Raw genomic sequence first — 19,186 nt, forward strand, 5'->3', positions numbered from 1 at the left:
TAATGTGTACCTGTAAACATGTACTACAAGCTGGAGTAGCAGAGCAGTTTAGAATGAAACATGCAGCTATGAGAAAATATTGAATATTTTCAGTTAAAATAAACAGTCATTGAATTCCACAGGAAACGACCCATTTATCTGTAACAGTCTGGATGATGTACAGTTGACGTCGGAAGTTTACATACACTTAGGTTGGAGTCATTAAAACTCGTTTTCAACCATTTCACACATTTCTTGTTAACAAACTATAGTTTTGGCAAGTCGGTTAGGACATCTACTTTGTGCATGACATGTAATCTTTCCAACAATTGTTTACAGACAGATTATTTCACTTATAATTCACTGTGTCACAATTCCAGTGGGCTAACAAATGGTTAACACAGAGATTTATTCACCTCTGAATCTACAGATCCCTTGTGTAAGTGTATATATTTTTGATACTCACTCCTATTTATTATAACCTTTTGAATGTAGATTTTAGCTTTAAACTATAGTTTTGGCAAGTCGGTTAGGACATCTACTTTGTGCATGACATGTGATCTTTCCAACAATTGTTTACAGACAGATTATTTCACTTATGATTCACTGATTCACTGTAGAGATGAACGTACTTTGGTGCAAAAAGTGCAAATCAATCCCAGAACAACAGCAAAGGACCTTGTGAAGATGCTGGAGGAAACAGATACAAAAGTATCTATATCCCCAGTAAAACAAGTCCTATATCGACATAACCTGAAAGGCTGCTCAGCGAGGGGAAAAAAAGCCACTGCTCCAAAACCAGCATAAAAATGACAGACTACAGTTCATAATTACACATGGGAACAAAAATCATACTTTTTGGAGAAATGTCCTCTGGTTTGATGAAACAAATATAGAACTGTTTGGCCATAATGACAATCCTTATGTTTGAAGGAAAAAGGGGGAGGCTTTCAAGCCGAAGAACACCATCCCAGCCGTGAAGCACGGGGGTGGCAGCATCAGGGTGTGGGGGTGCTTTGCTGCAGGAGGGACTGGTGCAATTCACAAAATAGATGGCATCATGAGGTAGGAACATTATGTGGATATATTGAAGCAATATCTCAAGACATAAGTCAGGAAGTTAAAGCTTGGTCGTAAATGGGTCTTCCAAATGGACAATGACCCCAAGCGTACTTGGAAAGTTGTGGCAAAATGGCTTAAGGACAACAAAGTCAAGGTATTGAAGTGGCCATCAAAAAGCCCTGACCTCAATCCTATAGAAAATTTGTGGTCAAAAATGAAAAAGTGTGTGTGTGAGCAAGGATGCCTATAAACCTGACTCAGTTACACCAGCTCTGTCAGGAGGAATGCGCCGAAATTCACCCAACTTATTGTGGGAAGCTTGTGGAAGGCTCCCCGAAATGTTTGACCCAAGTAAAACAATTTAAAGGCAATGCTACCAAATACTAATTGAGTGTATGTAAACTTCTGACCCACTGGGAATGTGATGAAAGAAACAAAAGCTTAAATAAATCATTCTCCCTACTATTATTTTGACATTTCACATTCTTAAAATAAAGTGGTGATCCTATCTGACCTAAAACAGGGAATTTTTTACTAGGATTACATGTCAGGAATTGCGAAACACTGAGTTTAAAGGTATTTGGCTAAGGTGTATGTAAACTTCTGACTTCAACTAAAGGTGTGCCAAGCTTGAAGCATGAAGACTCAAGGCTATAATCGCTGCCAAAGAAGCTTCAACAAAGTACTGAGTAAAGGGTCTGAATACTTATGTAAATATGATATTTCAATTTTTATTTTTAATACATCTGCAAACATTTCTAAAAACCTTTTCTTGCTATGTCATTATGGGGTACTGTATGTAAATGATGAGGGGAAAAAACAACGTAAACCATTTTAGAATAAGGCTTTATCGTAACAAAATGTGGAAAAAGTCAAGGGATTTGAATACTTTCCGAATGCACTGTATATATAGAGATTTTTAGCAAGACGTAACATATCAAATCAAATGTTATTTGTAACATTATTTGTAAACAACAGGTGTAGACTAACAGTGAAATGCTTATATACGGGCCCTTCTCAACAAGGCAGAAAGAAAAATGTAAAAATAATAACACAAGGAATAAATTCACAATGAGTGGCTATATATCTTGGCTATATACACGGGGTACCATTATCGAGTCAATGTGAAGGGGTAAAGTGACCAGGCAACACGATAGATAATAAGCAGTATCAGCAGAGTATGTGATGAATCAAAAGTGGTGTCAATCCAGATTGTCCGGGTAGCTACTTAGTTAAGTATTTAGCAGTCTTACGGCTTGGGGTTAGAAGCTGTTCAGCTTCCTTTTGGTTCCTGGCTATTTTTAGGGCCTTCCTCTGACACTGCCTGGTATAGAGGTCCTGGATGATAGGACTTTTGGCCCCAGTGATGCACTGGTCTGTACGCACTACCCTCTGTAGAGCATTGCGGTCGATTGCCAAGCAGTTGCCATACCAAGCCGTTAGGAATCCAGTCAAGATGCTCTCAATTGTGCAGCTGCCCATGCCAAATCTTTTCAGCCTCCTGGTGGAGAAGCGGCGCTCTCATGCCTTCTTCACGACTGTGTGTGTGGACCGTGTTAATTCCTTAGTGATGTGGACACAGAGAAACTTGAGCTCTTGAACCACTCCACTACAGCCCCGTCGATGTGGATGGCGGAGTGCTCAGACGTCCGTTTCCTGTAGTCAGCTCTTTTGTCTTGCTGACGTTGAGGGAGAGGTTGTTGTCCTGTCACCACTGAACAATTTTCTTCTACTGTCAAGCACAATGTATAAGAAGTCCAGTTTTTATATAAATTTCTATGTTTGTCACACCCTGGTCGAAGTATTATTGTGTTTGTCTTTATTTATTTGGTCAGGCCGGGGTGTGACATGGGTTTATTGTGGTGTGTTTGTCTTGGGGTTTTGTTAGGTATTGGGTGTGTGGCTTAGTCTAAGGCTGTCTGGAGTGGTCTATACGTATCTAGCAAAGTCTATGGCTGTCTGGAGTGGTTCTCAATCAGAGGCAGGTGTTTATCGTTGTCTCTGATTGGGAACCATATTTAGGCAGCCATATTCTTTGAGTGTTTTGTGGGTGATTGTTCCTGTCTTTGTGTTTGCACCAGATAGGGCTGTTTCGGTTTTCACATTTCATTATTTTGTAGTTTCTTCATGTATAGTTTTTCCTTTCATTAAAATATCATGAATCATCATCACGCTGCATTTTGGTCCGACTCTCCTTCACCACAAGAAAGCTGTTACAATGTTAGCTCATCTACATGTGTTTTAAATGCCAAAGTATTTCTATGAGGGGAATCACTCAATTTGGGCACCATTCAATGTGAAGAAATTAATGTCTGTGCACCAAGTCTGATTACACTGTGCTGTACTCTTCTGCCTACTCTGTGAAACAGGCTATAGCTGATATTTGTCATACAAAAAGCTATTGTTGACAAACTGAATACAGATAAAACAATGTACAGTATATGCTATTCTCAATAGCCCACAACATTGACTCCACAGACATTAATATCTGCACGTTGAATGGTGCCCAACTTGACCGAGTCCTCTCATATACAGTGCCTCAGAAAGTATTCATACCCCTTGACTTATTCCACATTTTGGAATAGGTTGTTACAACCTGAATTCAAAACCGATTCAATGTTTTCTTTCCTACACATAATACCCCATAATTGTGAAAACATGCTTTTGAAAACGAAATACAGACATATATCATTTACATAAGTAGTCAATACTTTGTAGAATGACCTTTGGTGGTGATTACAGCTGTGAGTCTTTTGGGGTAAGATTCTAAGAGCTTTGCACACCTGGATTGTACGATATTTATCCATTATTCTTGAAAATATTCTTCAAGCTCTGTCCTATAAGGAAAATTACAAGCACTGTTTGGTGTGGTGGTAACAAATTCACCTTTTGATTAGACAACCGGAGCTCGAATTGCAGACAGCATCATGATTCATGAAATCTCGTTCTACTCAATATAAATACATTGTGATTTAGATTTGGTATCAGACTAACTTTTCTTATGATATTGTTTGCAGAGCATCAGGCTGGCAGCATATCGCCAGTTCACCCTATGGGGACAAGGGACATTTGGACGAGGTGTACGGGCATGTCATCCCTTCGTCTCTTCCGTAAGGCGCACATACCCAGAAGTAAGAGGAATTTGCATAGGGTTTGAGTTTGTATCAGAACTCAGGATAAGACCCAGATGCAGACAGCTAGAGCCACAGATGTTTATTGACCCAAACAGGGGGCAGGCAAAAGACAGGTCAAAGTCAGGCAGAGGTCCGTAATCCAGGGCAGAGTCTATGCAGTACAGAACAGCATGCAGGCTCGGGTTCAGGATGGACAGAGGTTCGTAAACGGGTCAGAGTCAGGCAGGTACAGAACGGCAGGCAGGCTCGGGTTCAGGGCAGGCAGAATGGTCAGAACCTGGGGAAACTAGGAAACAGAACTTGAGAAAGCAGGGAGATGGGAAACCACGCTGGCAAGACCTGACAAGACAAGACAAACTGGCAACAGACAAACAGAGAACACAGGTATAAATACACTGGGGATAATGAGGAAGATGGGCGACACCTGGAGGGGTGTGGAGACAAGCACAAAGACAGGTGAAACAGATCTAGGTGTGACAGTTTAATAGAACCAGTTAATTTAGTAAATCTAGCCTTCTGTAATTCTTTCAAGATAGAGTGCCTGAGGCTTATGTAAAAATATAATTAGTTAGCTTGCCCACTATAACAAGTTCAAGTGTAACCAGAGAAACTTGCTTTAAAATTGTGTTTGAGTCCATCAGTTGTGTTGTGACAAGGTAGGGTTGTATACAGAAGATAGCCCTATTTGGTAAAAGACCAACTCCATATTATGGCAAGAACAGCTCAAATAAGCAAAGAGAAATGACAATCCATCATTATTACTTTAAGACATGAAGGTCAGTAAATACATTTCAAGAACTTTGTCAAGCAAATAACTGCTAGTCTCACAGTAATTTACCAATAAATAACATAAACACATTTAGCATCTACTGGCTTCCATGCATAACCTACAGGGCACTAATGCAGACCTTTGGAACACCTACATTTTAAAAAGTCTAATAAATCCATCAAATATAGCCTACACCATCACAATGAATCAATTTATTTTAGACAGGTCTAAAGAAACATGATGTGAAGAAAATGTAGTCTATTTCAGAAGAACAGAATAGCATACTCTGTGTTGTCCTTATATTAGGGCCTGATCTGACTATGAAATATGGCTGTGGGCTACGTTAGTTCATTTAGCAGACCAGATTTTCTTAGAATTCTATGGCATTATTTTATATTATTTTATAGTATGAAGAACACAAATGAGAATAGCTGAATTAAATAGAAAGGATCATTTCTCTAAACGATTTGAGAGAGCGTGCACATGCGGCTATTCTGTGTTGAGCGGTTAACAAAGAAACAGGTACTCCTATATGCTTAATTTAGAGTTTTTTTATGTATCTTTAGTTGTGATACAAATGTTGTGCTATATGTTTAGATTTTAAATATATTCTAAGGCTGCATGATGGAACTTTAATGATGATTTGTTTTTTTAAGTCGCATGAAAGACATGAGCTCTTTTGCTCAAGACTCTGAGCTTTTTGCTCAGGCTGTACACACTTCATCAGTCTCTCATTTGCAATATGACAAGAACTTGACTGCACCCCGTTTGTGTGGCCGGAATGCCCCCTAAAAGATTCCATGCCTTTTGCGGCCAGTGGCCGTTGTGCCCTTGGGCTGAAAATAACTATTATAATTCCCTTCTCTCGGCTGCATACAGAAACAACTCTCACTCACATGGCTCTCTGTCATGTGATCTGGTCTTTCTCACAGCACAGGCTACAAGTGAAGGCGGACACATCGGGGAAGCAACTACTTGTCCAATTTGTCCTTGTCCAATTTCAAGGCGCATATTGAAGATATTGGAAGAACTGTCCACATTTACTTTTTGCCAGCCTACAAGATGAGTTGGCTTACCAAACAGAAAAAGCACTTGCCTATGTCAATCTACTATCCCCCATACTACAAAAGTTGACCTATTCTATCTTGTGCGAGAAAGAAATATTTCAAACTGGTCTGGGATAGTTGTGGGATGCAATAGATCACCAATTAATACCACTACCAGCAAAAAAACTGTTTTAAGCAATGAGCCTGACATGGAAGTTGAGAATGTTTAGGTTAAGTGTTGATAAACTATTATGCTATTTCTTCACGCGCAGCAATGAGCACATGGCAGTAGGCTATAAGAGCGAATGTACCATTAGCAGGAAAACACCATTCTCAAAAGTGACCACAAATGTGATGATGTATGTATTGCTTTTGTTATAAAGGTGCATTTTTATGGTGAAAATGATCTTCCCCAAACTTGAAACTCATGTGGTGCGTGTGTATGCCAGTTAGGCTCTACACAAGTTGTAAAGTGGATTAATGTGCTTCATTTTAAGAAGTTATTTTGCCACTTTAGTTGTGACATATAGGCCTATGGGATAGAATACATGAGGTGTGTGAATAAGATTTGAAAAAGTCAGGAAAAGATGTACTTGCTGTTTGCCTTATTAAGATGGGCATCACTCACAAGTGACAATATATCATAAGTGATAGGCAAATATTGTCACCATCACACTATTCATGATTTAATTTAGTCTTTAAATGTACTAAATAATATACAGTATACACCACCGGTCAAAAGTTTTAGAACACCTACTCATTCAAGGGTTTTTCTTTATTTTTACTATTTTATACGTTGTAGAATAATAACAAAGACATCAAAACTATGACATAACACATATGGAATCATGTAGTAACCAAAAAAGTTTTAACAAATCAAAATATATTTTATGTTTGAGATTCTTAAAAAATTCAAAAGGCACTCGCACATCTGAGCAATCTTATTTGCAGGTGCATGGCAACAATTGAACAAGATGAAGGAAAAAGGAAACCGCACACTGCTCTTGATAGTATCACTGATATTTAATAAGCTTATGTATCGGCCTCACGGCCTTCGTCAGAGCTTTTGTGAATTTTTTAAAATTTGAACCTGGGCGCGAACCAGGGACACTCTGCACACGTCAACAGTCACCCTCGAAGCATCATTACCCATCACTCCACAAAAGCCACGGCTGTTGCAGAGCAAGGGGAACCACTACTTCAAGGTCTCAAAGCGAGTGACGTCACCGATTGAAATGCTATTAGCTCGCACCACCGCCATTTCACATCCGTTACATAGACCTAGCCCCACCCACATCCGTTCCACACATCGAATGGGGTGGGAGGCGCAGGAAAAACAAATAAGTGCTACCAAATATAACAATATGCATTTCATAAATATTACAAAAGTGTGTAAATAAGACGTATGAAACACGTCTGTAAAACCACAATGAGGACATAGCAAGTTTTCATTAGTCATTGAGTACATCGTACGAAAAACAGAGTAATCTTAAATAGGCACATAATTCATGTTCAAATTCACAACATAACATACACAGGCATTTCATCATTAAGTTCTTTAGGAAATAATGTCTGGTGGGTGAAAATCCCAAAACATTATCTTTTACTCATTACTCTTTTACTATTATTAATATCTCCTCCCCTGTCTGATATCTTAACTTTCTCTATGCCACAAAATCTAAAGGTAGAAATGTCATGCTTCAGGTCATTGAAATGCACTGCGACTGGATAATCCCTGTCGTTTCTCCTGATTGAACATTTGGGCACATTAGATGTCGAGAGTCTATATGTCAGCACTAGCACACTATTTGGGAGACAGAGATACTAATGAATATCCACCAACAAACTTCATTCTAGAGCTGGCTGAATATGTTTTCACGTAAAACTATTTTAGGTTTGATGATGAATAATACTTCCCAAGCAAGTCTCTTCTTATTATTGGTGTCCTTTGGTAGTAGTTTCCTTGCAGCAATTCAACCATGAAGGACCTGCTTTACCCAGTCTCCTCTGAACAGTTGATGTTGAGATGTCTCTGTTCCTTTAACATTGTGAAACATTTATTTGGGCTGCAATTTCTGAGGCTGGTAACTCTAATGAACATATCCTCTGCAGCAGAGGTAACTCTGTTTCTTCATTTCCTGTGACAGTCCACATAAGAGCCAGTTTCATCACAGTGCTTGATGTGACTGCACTTGAAGAAACATTCAAAGTTCTTGAGATTTTCTGTTTTGACTGACCTTCACGTCTTAAGGTAATGATGGACTGTCGTTTATCTCTGCTTATTTGAGCTGCTCTTGCCATAGTATGGACTTGGTCTTTTACCAAATAGGGTTATCTTCTGTATACCACTCCTATCTTGTCACAATATAACTGATTGGCTCAAACGCATTAAGAAGGAAAGAAATTCCACAAATTAACTTTTAACAAGGCACGCCTGTTAATTGAAATGAATTCCAGGTGACTACCTCATGAAGCTGGTTGAGAGAATGCCAAGAGTGTGCAAAGATGTCAGAGCAAAGAGTGGCTATTTTGAGGAATTTCAAATATGAAATATATTTTGATTTGTTTTATGACTTTTTTTTTATTCCACAGATTTTATTTCATAGTTTGATGTCTTCACTATTATTCTACAATGCAGAGAATAGTAAAAAATAAAGAAAAAACGTTGAATGAGTAGGTGTGTCCAAACTCTTGATGCAGAAAAAAGCTTTTGATAGACGAGAATGATCATATCTCTAGTCTGTCTTGGAACATATGGGAATTGGCTTCAATTTCAAGAATATAATAACACATATTATTTTCCAATCCCTCAGCCATTGTTATAATAGGCAATATTTTGATTTATTTGTTAAGAACAAATTCCTATTTACAATGATGGCCTACCAAAAGGCAAAAGCCTCCTGCGGGGATGGGGGCTGGAATTAAAAATATATTAAATAAAAATATAGGACAAAACACACATCAAGACAAGAGAGACAACACAACACTACGTAAAGAAAGTGTAACGGGGTTCTTCCGTCGAAGGAGAGGCGGACCAATACGCAGCGTGGTTGAAGTTCATGGTTTTTTAATAAGAAAAACTATACATGAACAAACTACAAAACAATAAATGTGAAGACCCGAAACCAGTCCCGTGTGGTACAAACACTGACACAGGAGACAATCACCCACAAAACCCAACACCAAACAGGCTACCTAAATATGGTTCCCAATCGGAGACAATGACTAACACCTGCCTCTGATTGAGAACCATATCAGGCCAAACACAGAAACAGACAAACTAGACACACAACATAGAATGCCCACTCAGATCACACCCTGACCAAACAAAACATAGAAACATACAAAGCAAACTATGGTCAGGGTGTGACAGAAAGACCTAAGATGACAACATAGCATGGCAGCCACACATGATCACACAGCATGGTAGCAACACAACATGACAACAACATGGTAGCAACACAACATGGAAGCAGCACAACATGGTAGCAACACAAAACAGGGTACAAACATTGTTGGGCACAGACAACAGCACAAAGGGCAAGAAGGTAGAGACAACAATACATTATGCAAAGCAGCCACAGCTGTCAGTAACAGTGTCCATGATTTAGTCTTTGAATGAAGAGATAAAACTGTCAAGTTTGAGTGTTTGTTGCAGCTCGTTCCAGTTGCTAGCTGTAACAAATTGAAAAGACGAGTGGCCCAGGGATGTGTGTGCTTTGTGGACGTCTAACAGAATGTGACTGGCAGAACAGGTGTTGTATGTGGAGGATGAGGGCTGCAGTAGATATCTCAGATGGGGGAGTGAGTCCTAAGAGGGTTTTATAAAAAAGCAACAACCAGTGGGTCTTGTGACAAGTATACAGAGATGACCAGTTAACAGAATATAGAGTGCAGTGATGTGTCCTATAAGGAGCATTAGTGGGAAATCTGATGGCCGAATGTAAAGAACGTCTAGCCGCTCGAGAGCACCCTTGCCTGCCGATCTATAAATTACGTCTCAATATTCTACCATGGGTAGGATGGTCATCTGAATCAGGGTTAGTTTGGCAGCTGGGGTGAAAGAGGAGCAAATACGATAGAGGAAACCAAGTCTAGATTTAACTTTAGCCTGCTGCTTTGCTATGTGCTGAGAGAAGGACAGTGTACTGTCTATCCATACTCCCAAGTACTTGTTTGCGGTGACTACCTCAAGCTTTAAACCCTCAGAGGTAGTAATCACACCTGTGGGGAGAGGGGCATTCTTTTTACCAAACCACATGGCCTTTGATTTTGAGGTGTTCATAACAAGGTTAAGGGCAGGGAAAGCTTGTTGGACACTAAGAAAGCTTTATTGTAGAGCGTTTGACACAAAATCCAGGGAGGGGCCAGTTGAGTATAAGACTGTATCATCTAAATATAAATGGATGAGAGAGAGCTTCCTACTGCCTAAGCTTTGCTGTTGATGTAAATTGAGCTCCTTTAACACCTCGGACTCAGTGACCACCTGCAGGAAGAAACTTTGTAGCGGGGCAGGGGAAAAAGAGGGAGGAGCATCATGGCTAGTCACATTAGAAGGGGTGGGAGATGAGGAAATATTGGAAGGGCAAGGAGGCATGGCTGGGTCAAATAGGAATTCTGACGTAATGAAGTGGTGATTAAAGAGCTCATCCATGTGCTTCTTGTCAGTAACAACCACATGGGCAGCTGTGAGGAGGAGGGTTTATTCTCCAGGTCGTTAACCTCTCTGGGATATGAAGCCAGGGAAAATGCAGATCGCCAGTCAAATAAAAAAAAAGTCAAATAAATTACTATAAAATCAAACTTTCATTAAATCACACATGCAAATTAAAGCTACACGTGTTGTGAATCCAGCCAACATGTCAGATTTCAAAAAGGCTTTTCGGCCAAAGCAAAAGAAGCTATTATCTGAAGATAGCACCCCAGTAAACAAAGAGAGAGAAGCATATTTCAACCCAGCAGGCGCGACACAAAACGCAGAGATAAAAATATAATTCATGCCTTACCTTTGACGAGCTTCTTTTGTTGGCACTCCAATATGTCCCATAAACATCACAAATGGTCCTTTTGTTCGATTAATTCCGTCAATATACACTCCTCAAAAAAATTAAGGGAACACTTAAACAACACAATGTAACTCCAAGTCAATCACACTTCTGTGAAATCAAACTGTCCACTTAGGAAGCAACACTGATTGACAATAAATGTCACATGCTGTTGTGCAAATGGAATAGACAACAGGTGGAAATTATAGGCAATTAGCAAGTCACCCCCAATAAAGGAGTGGTTCTGCAGGTGGTGACCAGACCACTTCTCAGTTCCTATGCTTTCTGGCTGATGTTTTGGTCACATTTGAATGCTGGCGATGCTTGCACTCTAGTGGTAGCATGAGACGGAGTCTAGAACCCACACAAGTTGCTCAGGTAGTGCAGCTCATCCAGGATGGAAATCAATGCGAGCTGTGGCAAGAAAGTTTGCTGTGTCTGTCAGCGTAGTGTCCAGAGCATGGAGGCGCTACCAGGATACAGGCCAGTACATCAGGAGACGTGGAGGAGGCCGTAGGAGGGCAACAACCCAGCAGCAGGACCGCTACCTCCGCCTTTGTGCAAGGAGGAGCAGGAGGAGCACTGCCAGAGCCCTGCAAAATTACCTCCAGCAGGCCACAAATGTGCATGTGTCTGCTCAAATGGTCAGAAACAGACTCCATGAGGGTGGTATGAGGGCCCGACGTCCACAGGTGGGGGCAGTGCTTACATACAGCCCAACACCGTGCAGGACGTTTTTCATTTGCCAGAGAACACCAAGATTGTCAAATTCGCCACTGGCGCCTTGTGCTCTTCACAGATTAAAGCAGGTTCACACTGAGCACATGTGACAGACGTGACAGTCTGGAGACGCCGTGGAGAACGTTCTGCTGCCTGCAACATCCTCCAGCATGACCGGTTTGGCGGTGGGTCAGTCATTGTGTGGGGTGGCATTTCTTTGGGGGGCCGCACAGTCCTCCATGTGCTCGCCAGAGGTAGCCTGACTGCCATTAGGTACCGAGATGAGATCCTCAGACCCCTTGTGAGACCATATGCTGGTGCGGTTGGCCCTGGGTTCCTCCTAATGCAAGACAATGCTAGACCTCATGTGGCTGGAGTGTGTCAGCAGTTCCTGCAAGAGGAAGGCATTGATGCTATGGACTGGCCTGCCCGTTCCCCAGACCTGAATCCAATTGAGCACTGGGATCTGGGACATCATGTCTCGCTCCATCCACCAACGCCACATTGCACCACAGACTGTCCAGAAGTTGGTGGATGCTTTAGTCCAGGTCTGGGAGGAGATCCCTCAGGAGACCATCCGCCACCTCATCAGGAGCATGCCCAGGCGTTGTAGGGAGGTCATACAGGCACGTGGAGGCCACACACAATACTGAGCCTCATTTTGACTTGTTTTAAGGACATTACATCAAAGTTGGATCAGCCTGTAGTGTGGTTTTCCACTTTAATTTTGAGTGTGACTCCAAATCGAGACCTACATGGGTTGATAAATTTGATTTCCATTGATCATTTTTGTGTGATTTTTTTTGTCAGCACATTCAACTATGTAAAGAAAAAAGTATTTAATAAGAATATTTCATTCATTCAGATCTAGGATGTTTTATTTTAGTGTTCTCTTTATGTTTTTGAGCAGTGTATATCCAAAATATCCATTTATTTGGTGCGTTTGATCCAGAAAAACACTGGTTCCAACTTGCGCAACATGACTACAAAACATCTCAAAAGTTACCTGTAAACTTTGCCAAAACATTTCAAACTACTTTTGTAATACATTTTTTTTTTTTATGTAAATAATTGGTAAAATTGTAGGCGGGATGTTCTGTGTTCAATACAGGAGGAAAACAAACTGTAGCTAGCTTTCTGGTCACACGCCTCTATCTAACAGTACACTACAAGTTACCCTCGTTCTGAACAGTGCTTCTTCATTACACAAAGGAATAACCTCAACCAATTTCTAAAGACTGTTGACATCCAGTGGAAGCGGTAGGAACTGCAAGAAGAAAACCCATTGAAAAGAGAGTGACCTCAACAAAAATTGAGGTTCTTAAACTGATTCTTAACTCAATTGGTTCTTAACTGATTCCATATGTGTTTTTTCATAGTTATGATGTCTTCATTATTATTCTACAATGTAGAAAATAGTAAAAATAAAGAAAAATACTGGAATGAGTGGGTGTGTTAAAACTGGTACTTGCTAAATTAATTTGATACATTTTATGGTGTTTCTATTCCATGAAAAAACAAAAAACCTCTTGGTTTCTGTTAGAATGGAGCGGAAAATATGGTGCTGTACAACGTGATGGTAGGCAGTACAGTACTGGGCTATTTAGCTAAAGAATCCCTGTGTTGTGCAGAGAACAGCGACGGAGAGGAAGGAGTAGGCTGTCTTTGTTCTGAACTGATTCCATATTTGTTATTTCATGGTTGTGATGTCTTCACAACATAGTTGTGATGTCTACTACAGAATGCGGGACAAGTGGGAGACCGAGGTTCAAATTCCCGCTTGTTTTCATTTAACCTAGAGTGAACGAGAAAAAGGCCATTCTTGAACATGGGGTGAGACATTCTCACTAATTTGTAAATAAAGCCAGTACAATGTGATGGTCGGGAGTAGGCAACAGGATTGGAGGATTGGAAATTGTTTGCCTTCATTAGACAATACTCAACACAAGTGAGACTCATTTCGCCTATGGTAGGTCTACAGTATATCGAAAAATATTTCTTTCAATGACGTGACTCTCCGCCAATAATTACATTTCGAGGATTAGAGGACTCTAAATAAATATCTAAGGGGCACTTTCCATTAGGATCTGTGAGAATATCTGAGAATATCTAAGGGGATTTTATATCATTCTAAATGAATTAATAATAATAATCACTTTGTTTAAAAAGTAACAATATTTTAGAGATTTAGTTTTCATTTAACCTAGAGTGAGCAAGAAGAAAGGCAAATCAGACATCACTTGTTTATATTCAGTCAACACATACTGTATCTCAAGAATATAATGGCATATTTGAACAAGTTATTATAATTTTTAAAAAATTATTTCCTTTCCCCAAAAGGGGATGTATCTCAGTGGTAGAGTGCATGCTTTGCATGTATGAGGTCCTGGGTTCAATCCCCAGCTTCTCTTAAATGTTTTACATTTTCATCTACACAACTCCTACTTTCCAGAATGTTGAAATTCTAAGGAGGAAACAGAGATGTGCTAAATCATTTGGTCTCGTAATCTGAAGAACATGCGTTCAATCCCTGTTCGTATATTTATAGGACAGAAGTGGTATTGTTTGATTTTTATTTATTTTAAATGTATTTTTATTGAATATCCGAAACATAATATTATACTTGCAGTGAAGCCGCTCAACAACTACATCATACCAGTCATCCAACAGACTCCCATTCAGAGAGACACACAGAAGCATCCAGGGTCAATGCCCTGCTCAAGGGCACGTTGACAAATCTACCACTACGCTAAAAAACGTGAACCCAAACCCTCCAAGATCCCCCCCCCCCCACAGTTCCCCAATAGTTGTCCCTCAACCATTCGAGACCCCTCCCACAGTCCCCCCAAGAAAAAAAAATGAAAAAATACAATTAATCCCATTCACCTCACCAAGAACCCCCTCAATGCACCAACAACCAAGAGAATAAACTAAAGAGAAAAAAAGGAAAAGACAGAAGAAAACAGAAAACAACAAAGCAAAACATAATAATAAAACAAAATAATACATTTAAAATAAAATACATTAAGGTCAACTAAAATCACAACAGCAATGCCAATTGTATATGTTTGTGTGCATGTCTGGCACTATTACATGTGCCAGACATGCACATGTAATAGTATATGTATATGTTTATTTGAATGAGAGTGTGTGTATATGCATGTGTACAAACACCTGCACGGCATCAGCCTCAAACAAACCGGCATTAGTTGAAAAACACTGCCCCTCAGTGTAATTCAAACTGACTTTTTATTGTGTTTTATTTTGACTTAAAAATAAATAAAACACTTTTTTCTTTGACCATCATTCTATCTCCCACACAGCAACTCCACTCACACTTGTCTCCAATTCCACATCCCAACCTTCAGCTTCCCTCAGCCCATCCCGTCGATCTCTGCTGGCCACCCACTTCGGGTTTCTAAGCAACCCATATCTTTCAACTATGCTGTGATGTTTAATGTACCATTTCAATCTATCAAATTGAATAGAATCCATAGATTGCGAGTTGAAGATAAATCATTTTACTCAGAGTATTAGTATATTAGTAATTGACTGAACGGTCTCTCCAGATCTCCTAACATTACTATTTCTAGGGTCAATTTTAGATCAATGCTATGCATTTTCAGCCATCCCTGAACCTGAGACCAGAAGCAGGCTACCTGACGGCAATACCAAAATAAATGGTCTATTGATTCTGTATCCTCACAACAAAATCTGCAGAGCTTCGATGACTTCATTCCCCAAATATTCAACATTTTGTTGGTGGCAAGAATTCTATATAATCATTTTAGCTGAAAAGCACAAAGTCTTGAATCTTGCGTTGTTTAATATATCAACTCATACACCCTGTACCATGGAATCTGTAGATCAAAAATCTCTTCCCAACTATTTTGCAATCTGTATGGCACAGTTGTCAACATCCTGGTCCTCAAATGAAACTAGTATACTTTCCCATTTATGCTATTCCTCCGACAGTTTTGATCCTTTATATTGGGCAGACAGACCAGTTCCCTACCTCATCCCACTGCCACATGCCTCCTCCATTTTTGGGGTAATGCTGTAATCAATTGGTTGTACTCTTGGATTGAGCAGACCTTCCCGTACAATTCTGATAACTCCATGAAGGACATAACTCTACCATTCCAATTTACAATATAATTTAAGAACAAAATACCCTTTTCAGACATCTTTCCCATAAATACAGGTATTTTATCAACCAGCACATTTGAGGTTAGCCATAATATTTGTTCTATCTTTTCAGGGGGATGAAACTGAAATTGTAGCCAGCTCTGCAATGCGTTTTTGAAAAAGAGAGATACTTTGAAAAAAGTATCATTTTCAATTAATTCAAAATGAGACATGGCAATCTGCAAGAGGCAAAAAGGCAATTTTTTAAACAATGTATGAGCTTTTCTTAGTAATGTAATTCTTAGTAATTTTTTTAGTAATTCTTAGTAATTTAGTAATTTTTAGTAATTCTTAGTAATGTAAAGTAGTAAAGTAACGTTTGTTTATTCCATGTGTAACTCTGTGTTGTTCTTTGTGTCGCACGGCTTTGCTTTATCTTGGCCAGGTCGCAGCTGTAAATGAGAACTTGTTCTCAACTGGCCTACCTGGTTAAAAAAAGGTGAAATAAAAAATGTAAATTAAAAGGTCTCAGAGCAAATAGCCTTGATTGTTACTCCCATCTCATTCCTCGCTCTCTTCCACGCGCGTGGGTGTGCTGGCAGGATGTACTGATTTTTTATCTGTATATATGAATGACAAAATCATGTTTCTAGTCTATTGCATAGTTACAATGTGTAATCATTGATGTCCCATCAATGTCCCATTGATGTTATTCTGGAGCAGGAGTGTTAAACACCGTTGAAGTGTACATACATATATATATATATATATATATATATATATATATATATATATATACACTGTATGTATACATACATGCCGACACAGCATCATTCACAGAATGGCATTTGATACACCTGGTATTGGATATGACAGAAAAAAACTTGCAAAATAGCAATCTTCGTAAATTAACTTTATGACAAACAAATATGCTCAGTCTCTACATTAACTAACATATTCCTCTCATTTTTTGCTTGACTCGTTATGATGTTATAACTACTGACATTTGCCTCCCCGTAATGTTTTGTCAGCCATCTTTGCTGAAGAAAGTCACCAGGGAGGGGTGGCTCGCATCAAATTCGTCATTGGAACCACTCGAAATGATTTGTCATATAAAAACCTTGGGACCAAAATGCATAATGAGTGCTCTAACTCCCCCTTGTGGTGGTCTGGAGCAATGAAGCCGTGACGCTGGGTATCTCCAAGTCCCGCGGTATAAGCTCGCAACATTTAAAGGAGGAACCACTGTATATCCCTTATTAAACAATTTATGTAAATTATGCTTTGGTCCTCTTATTGCTCACACAATTTCTATTTGATGCAAAATGTTTAAACAACATAATTGGGAATCAAAATGGCAAGCCTTTCGATCTGGAGGGCAACCTTTTGCATCTCCCCAATGGTCCAAATGTGGAATCCGTACCCTGACCGATATCATGGTCAGTAAATATATCCTTGGCATCCCGTAATCCGAACCATTAATTACACATTTTAAGTTTGTTAACAGACTGTATTTAACGCCAATGAAATGTTTTACAATGAAATTGGCCCCAACTCCACACTGTTCACTGTGTCCCCTAAATCAGGTAGGAACATTCCTTCATATGATGTGGGAGTGCCCTGCAGTTAAATGCTTCCGGGGAAAAGTTACGGAATTCATTTTGAAGTGCAAAAATTTAAATATTCCATGCTTGCCATTATGTTACCATTGGTATTGTTGTGGGGTTGGACAGGGAGGGATTTGGGGGAATCTAAGAGGAGACTCAGGGGATGGATGGGTGGGAGGGGAACTGATAAGTAACCTTGGTTGATGGGTGGGATAGGAATGGGTGGGCGGCATGCGTTCTTCGGGGGTGAGAATGGGTCAGGGTTATCTTTGTATGCATTTATTTAAAAAATGTTTTTACCTGTAACCCAAAACTAAATAAAGAAACGAGACTAAGAAAGAAACGTGTGTCAAATACAACATTGAGTAAATTACAGAGAGTAATTGAAAACACAAACTAGCTAGACTGATCATCGTATAATCTCCAAACAGGGATTAACACACAGTAATAATAACGACTGTCTAGTTACTGTCACACCCTGATCTGTTTCACCTGTCTTTGTGCTTGTCTCCACTCCCTCCAGGTGTCGCCGATCTTCCCATTATCCCCTGCGTACTTATACCTGTGTTCTCTGTTTGTCTGTTGCCAGTTTGTTTTGTTTCGTCAAGGCTACCAGCGGTTTTCCCGTGCTCCTGTCTGTCTCTAGTTCCTGTTTTCTAGCCTTCCCGATTTTGACCATTCTGCCTGCCTTGACCCTGAGCCTGCCTGTCGTTCTGTACATTGTTATACCATCCTGGATTACTGACCACTGCCTGCCCTGACCCTGGGCCTGCCTGCCGTTCTGTACCTTTCGGACTCTGCTCTGGACTACTGCCCTCTGCCTGCCCTTGACCTGTCGATTGCCTGCCCTCCTGTTTTTGTAATAAACTTTTGTTACTTCGAAACTCTCTGCATCTGGGTCTTCTCCTGAACCTTGACAGTTACAGCTAATAAAGTTAATGAATAATTGGTGAGGGAGGTAGTAAATACTTTATTGTTAAAAATTCAAGTAGTGGGTCTGGCTAATGGTTAACCACAATCAAAATGAAAGATCATTATAGGGGCTGGCCAGATAGCTGGAACAGGGACGGATCAGGAAAGAAAGGTGTGAACTGCTCTCACTGCTCTCTCCCTTTCTCCCCCATCAAATTGGCAATACAGTCCTTTCCCTTCATTCAAATCCAAGGGTAGCCTTCCTTGGGTGTTTGCCTACATAAGCTCAGTGGGGTTACCCACCAGCATTTGGCCATCGCAACGCAGCACCAATGTAAAGTAGCCCAAAAACCTTGGCCGTAGGCCCAAATGAATTTTAAGTGACTGCTATTCCATTTGTGTGTCTTTGCACATTACTCTCACTCTTCCTTTGCTTTTTCTCTCCATCTGTCAGTGTGACTGGGGGGGGGGGGGGGGTATTTAGCCAACTACAGCACAAGCCCCCTCTTTTCTCTCCTGAGGGGCTTCGGGACAAAATGTCTTATCCCCCTGTGTCTCCTCATGGGTAAAAGCCCGCCCACTGCCCCCCACCCCCCATATAAGAGCCGGTGAGGGAGAGATGATAAGAAGTTAGTCTTGGGACAAGCTCGGACCATGCAGTGTAAAGTCCTTCTCTGCCTCTACTTCCTGACAATCATAAAGCATGGTGAGTGTTGTGCCATTGCCCTCACACTCATGATAACAAACAGGCCACATTGATTTGCATGTTTGCCCTGGTTTCACA

General features: G+C 40.2%; 1 protein-coding gene and 1 non-coding gene across 4 annotated transcripts in view; both read left to right on the forward strand.

Annotated features, from left to right (window-relative positions):
* The first annotated feature begins 14,094 nt into the window (after positions 1-14,094).
* Positions 14,095-14,166, forward strand: trnaa-ugc (transfer RNA alanine (anticodon UGC)). The gene has a single exon. It is a non-coding gene; the product is annotated as a tRNA-Ala (tRNA).
* A 4,824-nt stretch (positions 14,167-18,990) lies between these two features.
* The window catches only part of LOC109865994 (uncharacterized), a 76,207-nt gene continuing 76,011 nt past the window's right edge, over positions 18,991-19,186 (forward strand). For all 3 annotated transcript variants that reach the window (XM_020454520.2, XM_020454521.2, XM_020454522.2), the window contains exon 1: positions 18,991-19,108. In XM_020454520.2, the coding sequence (XP_020310109.1) occupies positions 19,057-19,108 (52 nt within the window). In that variant the 5' untranslated portion in view covers positions 18,991-19,056. The remainder of the gene's footprint in view (positions 19,109-19,186) is intronic.

The sequence above is a fragment of the Oncorhynchus kisutch genome, linkage group LG20, assembly GCF_002021735.2.
Source record: "Oncorhynchus kisutch isolate 150728-3 linkage group LG20, Okis_V2, whole genome shotgun sequence".
Lineage (NCBI taxonomy): Eukaryota > Metazoa > Chordata > Actinopteri > Salmoniformes > Salmonidae > Oncorhynchus > Oncorhynchus kisutch.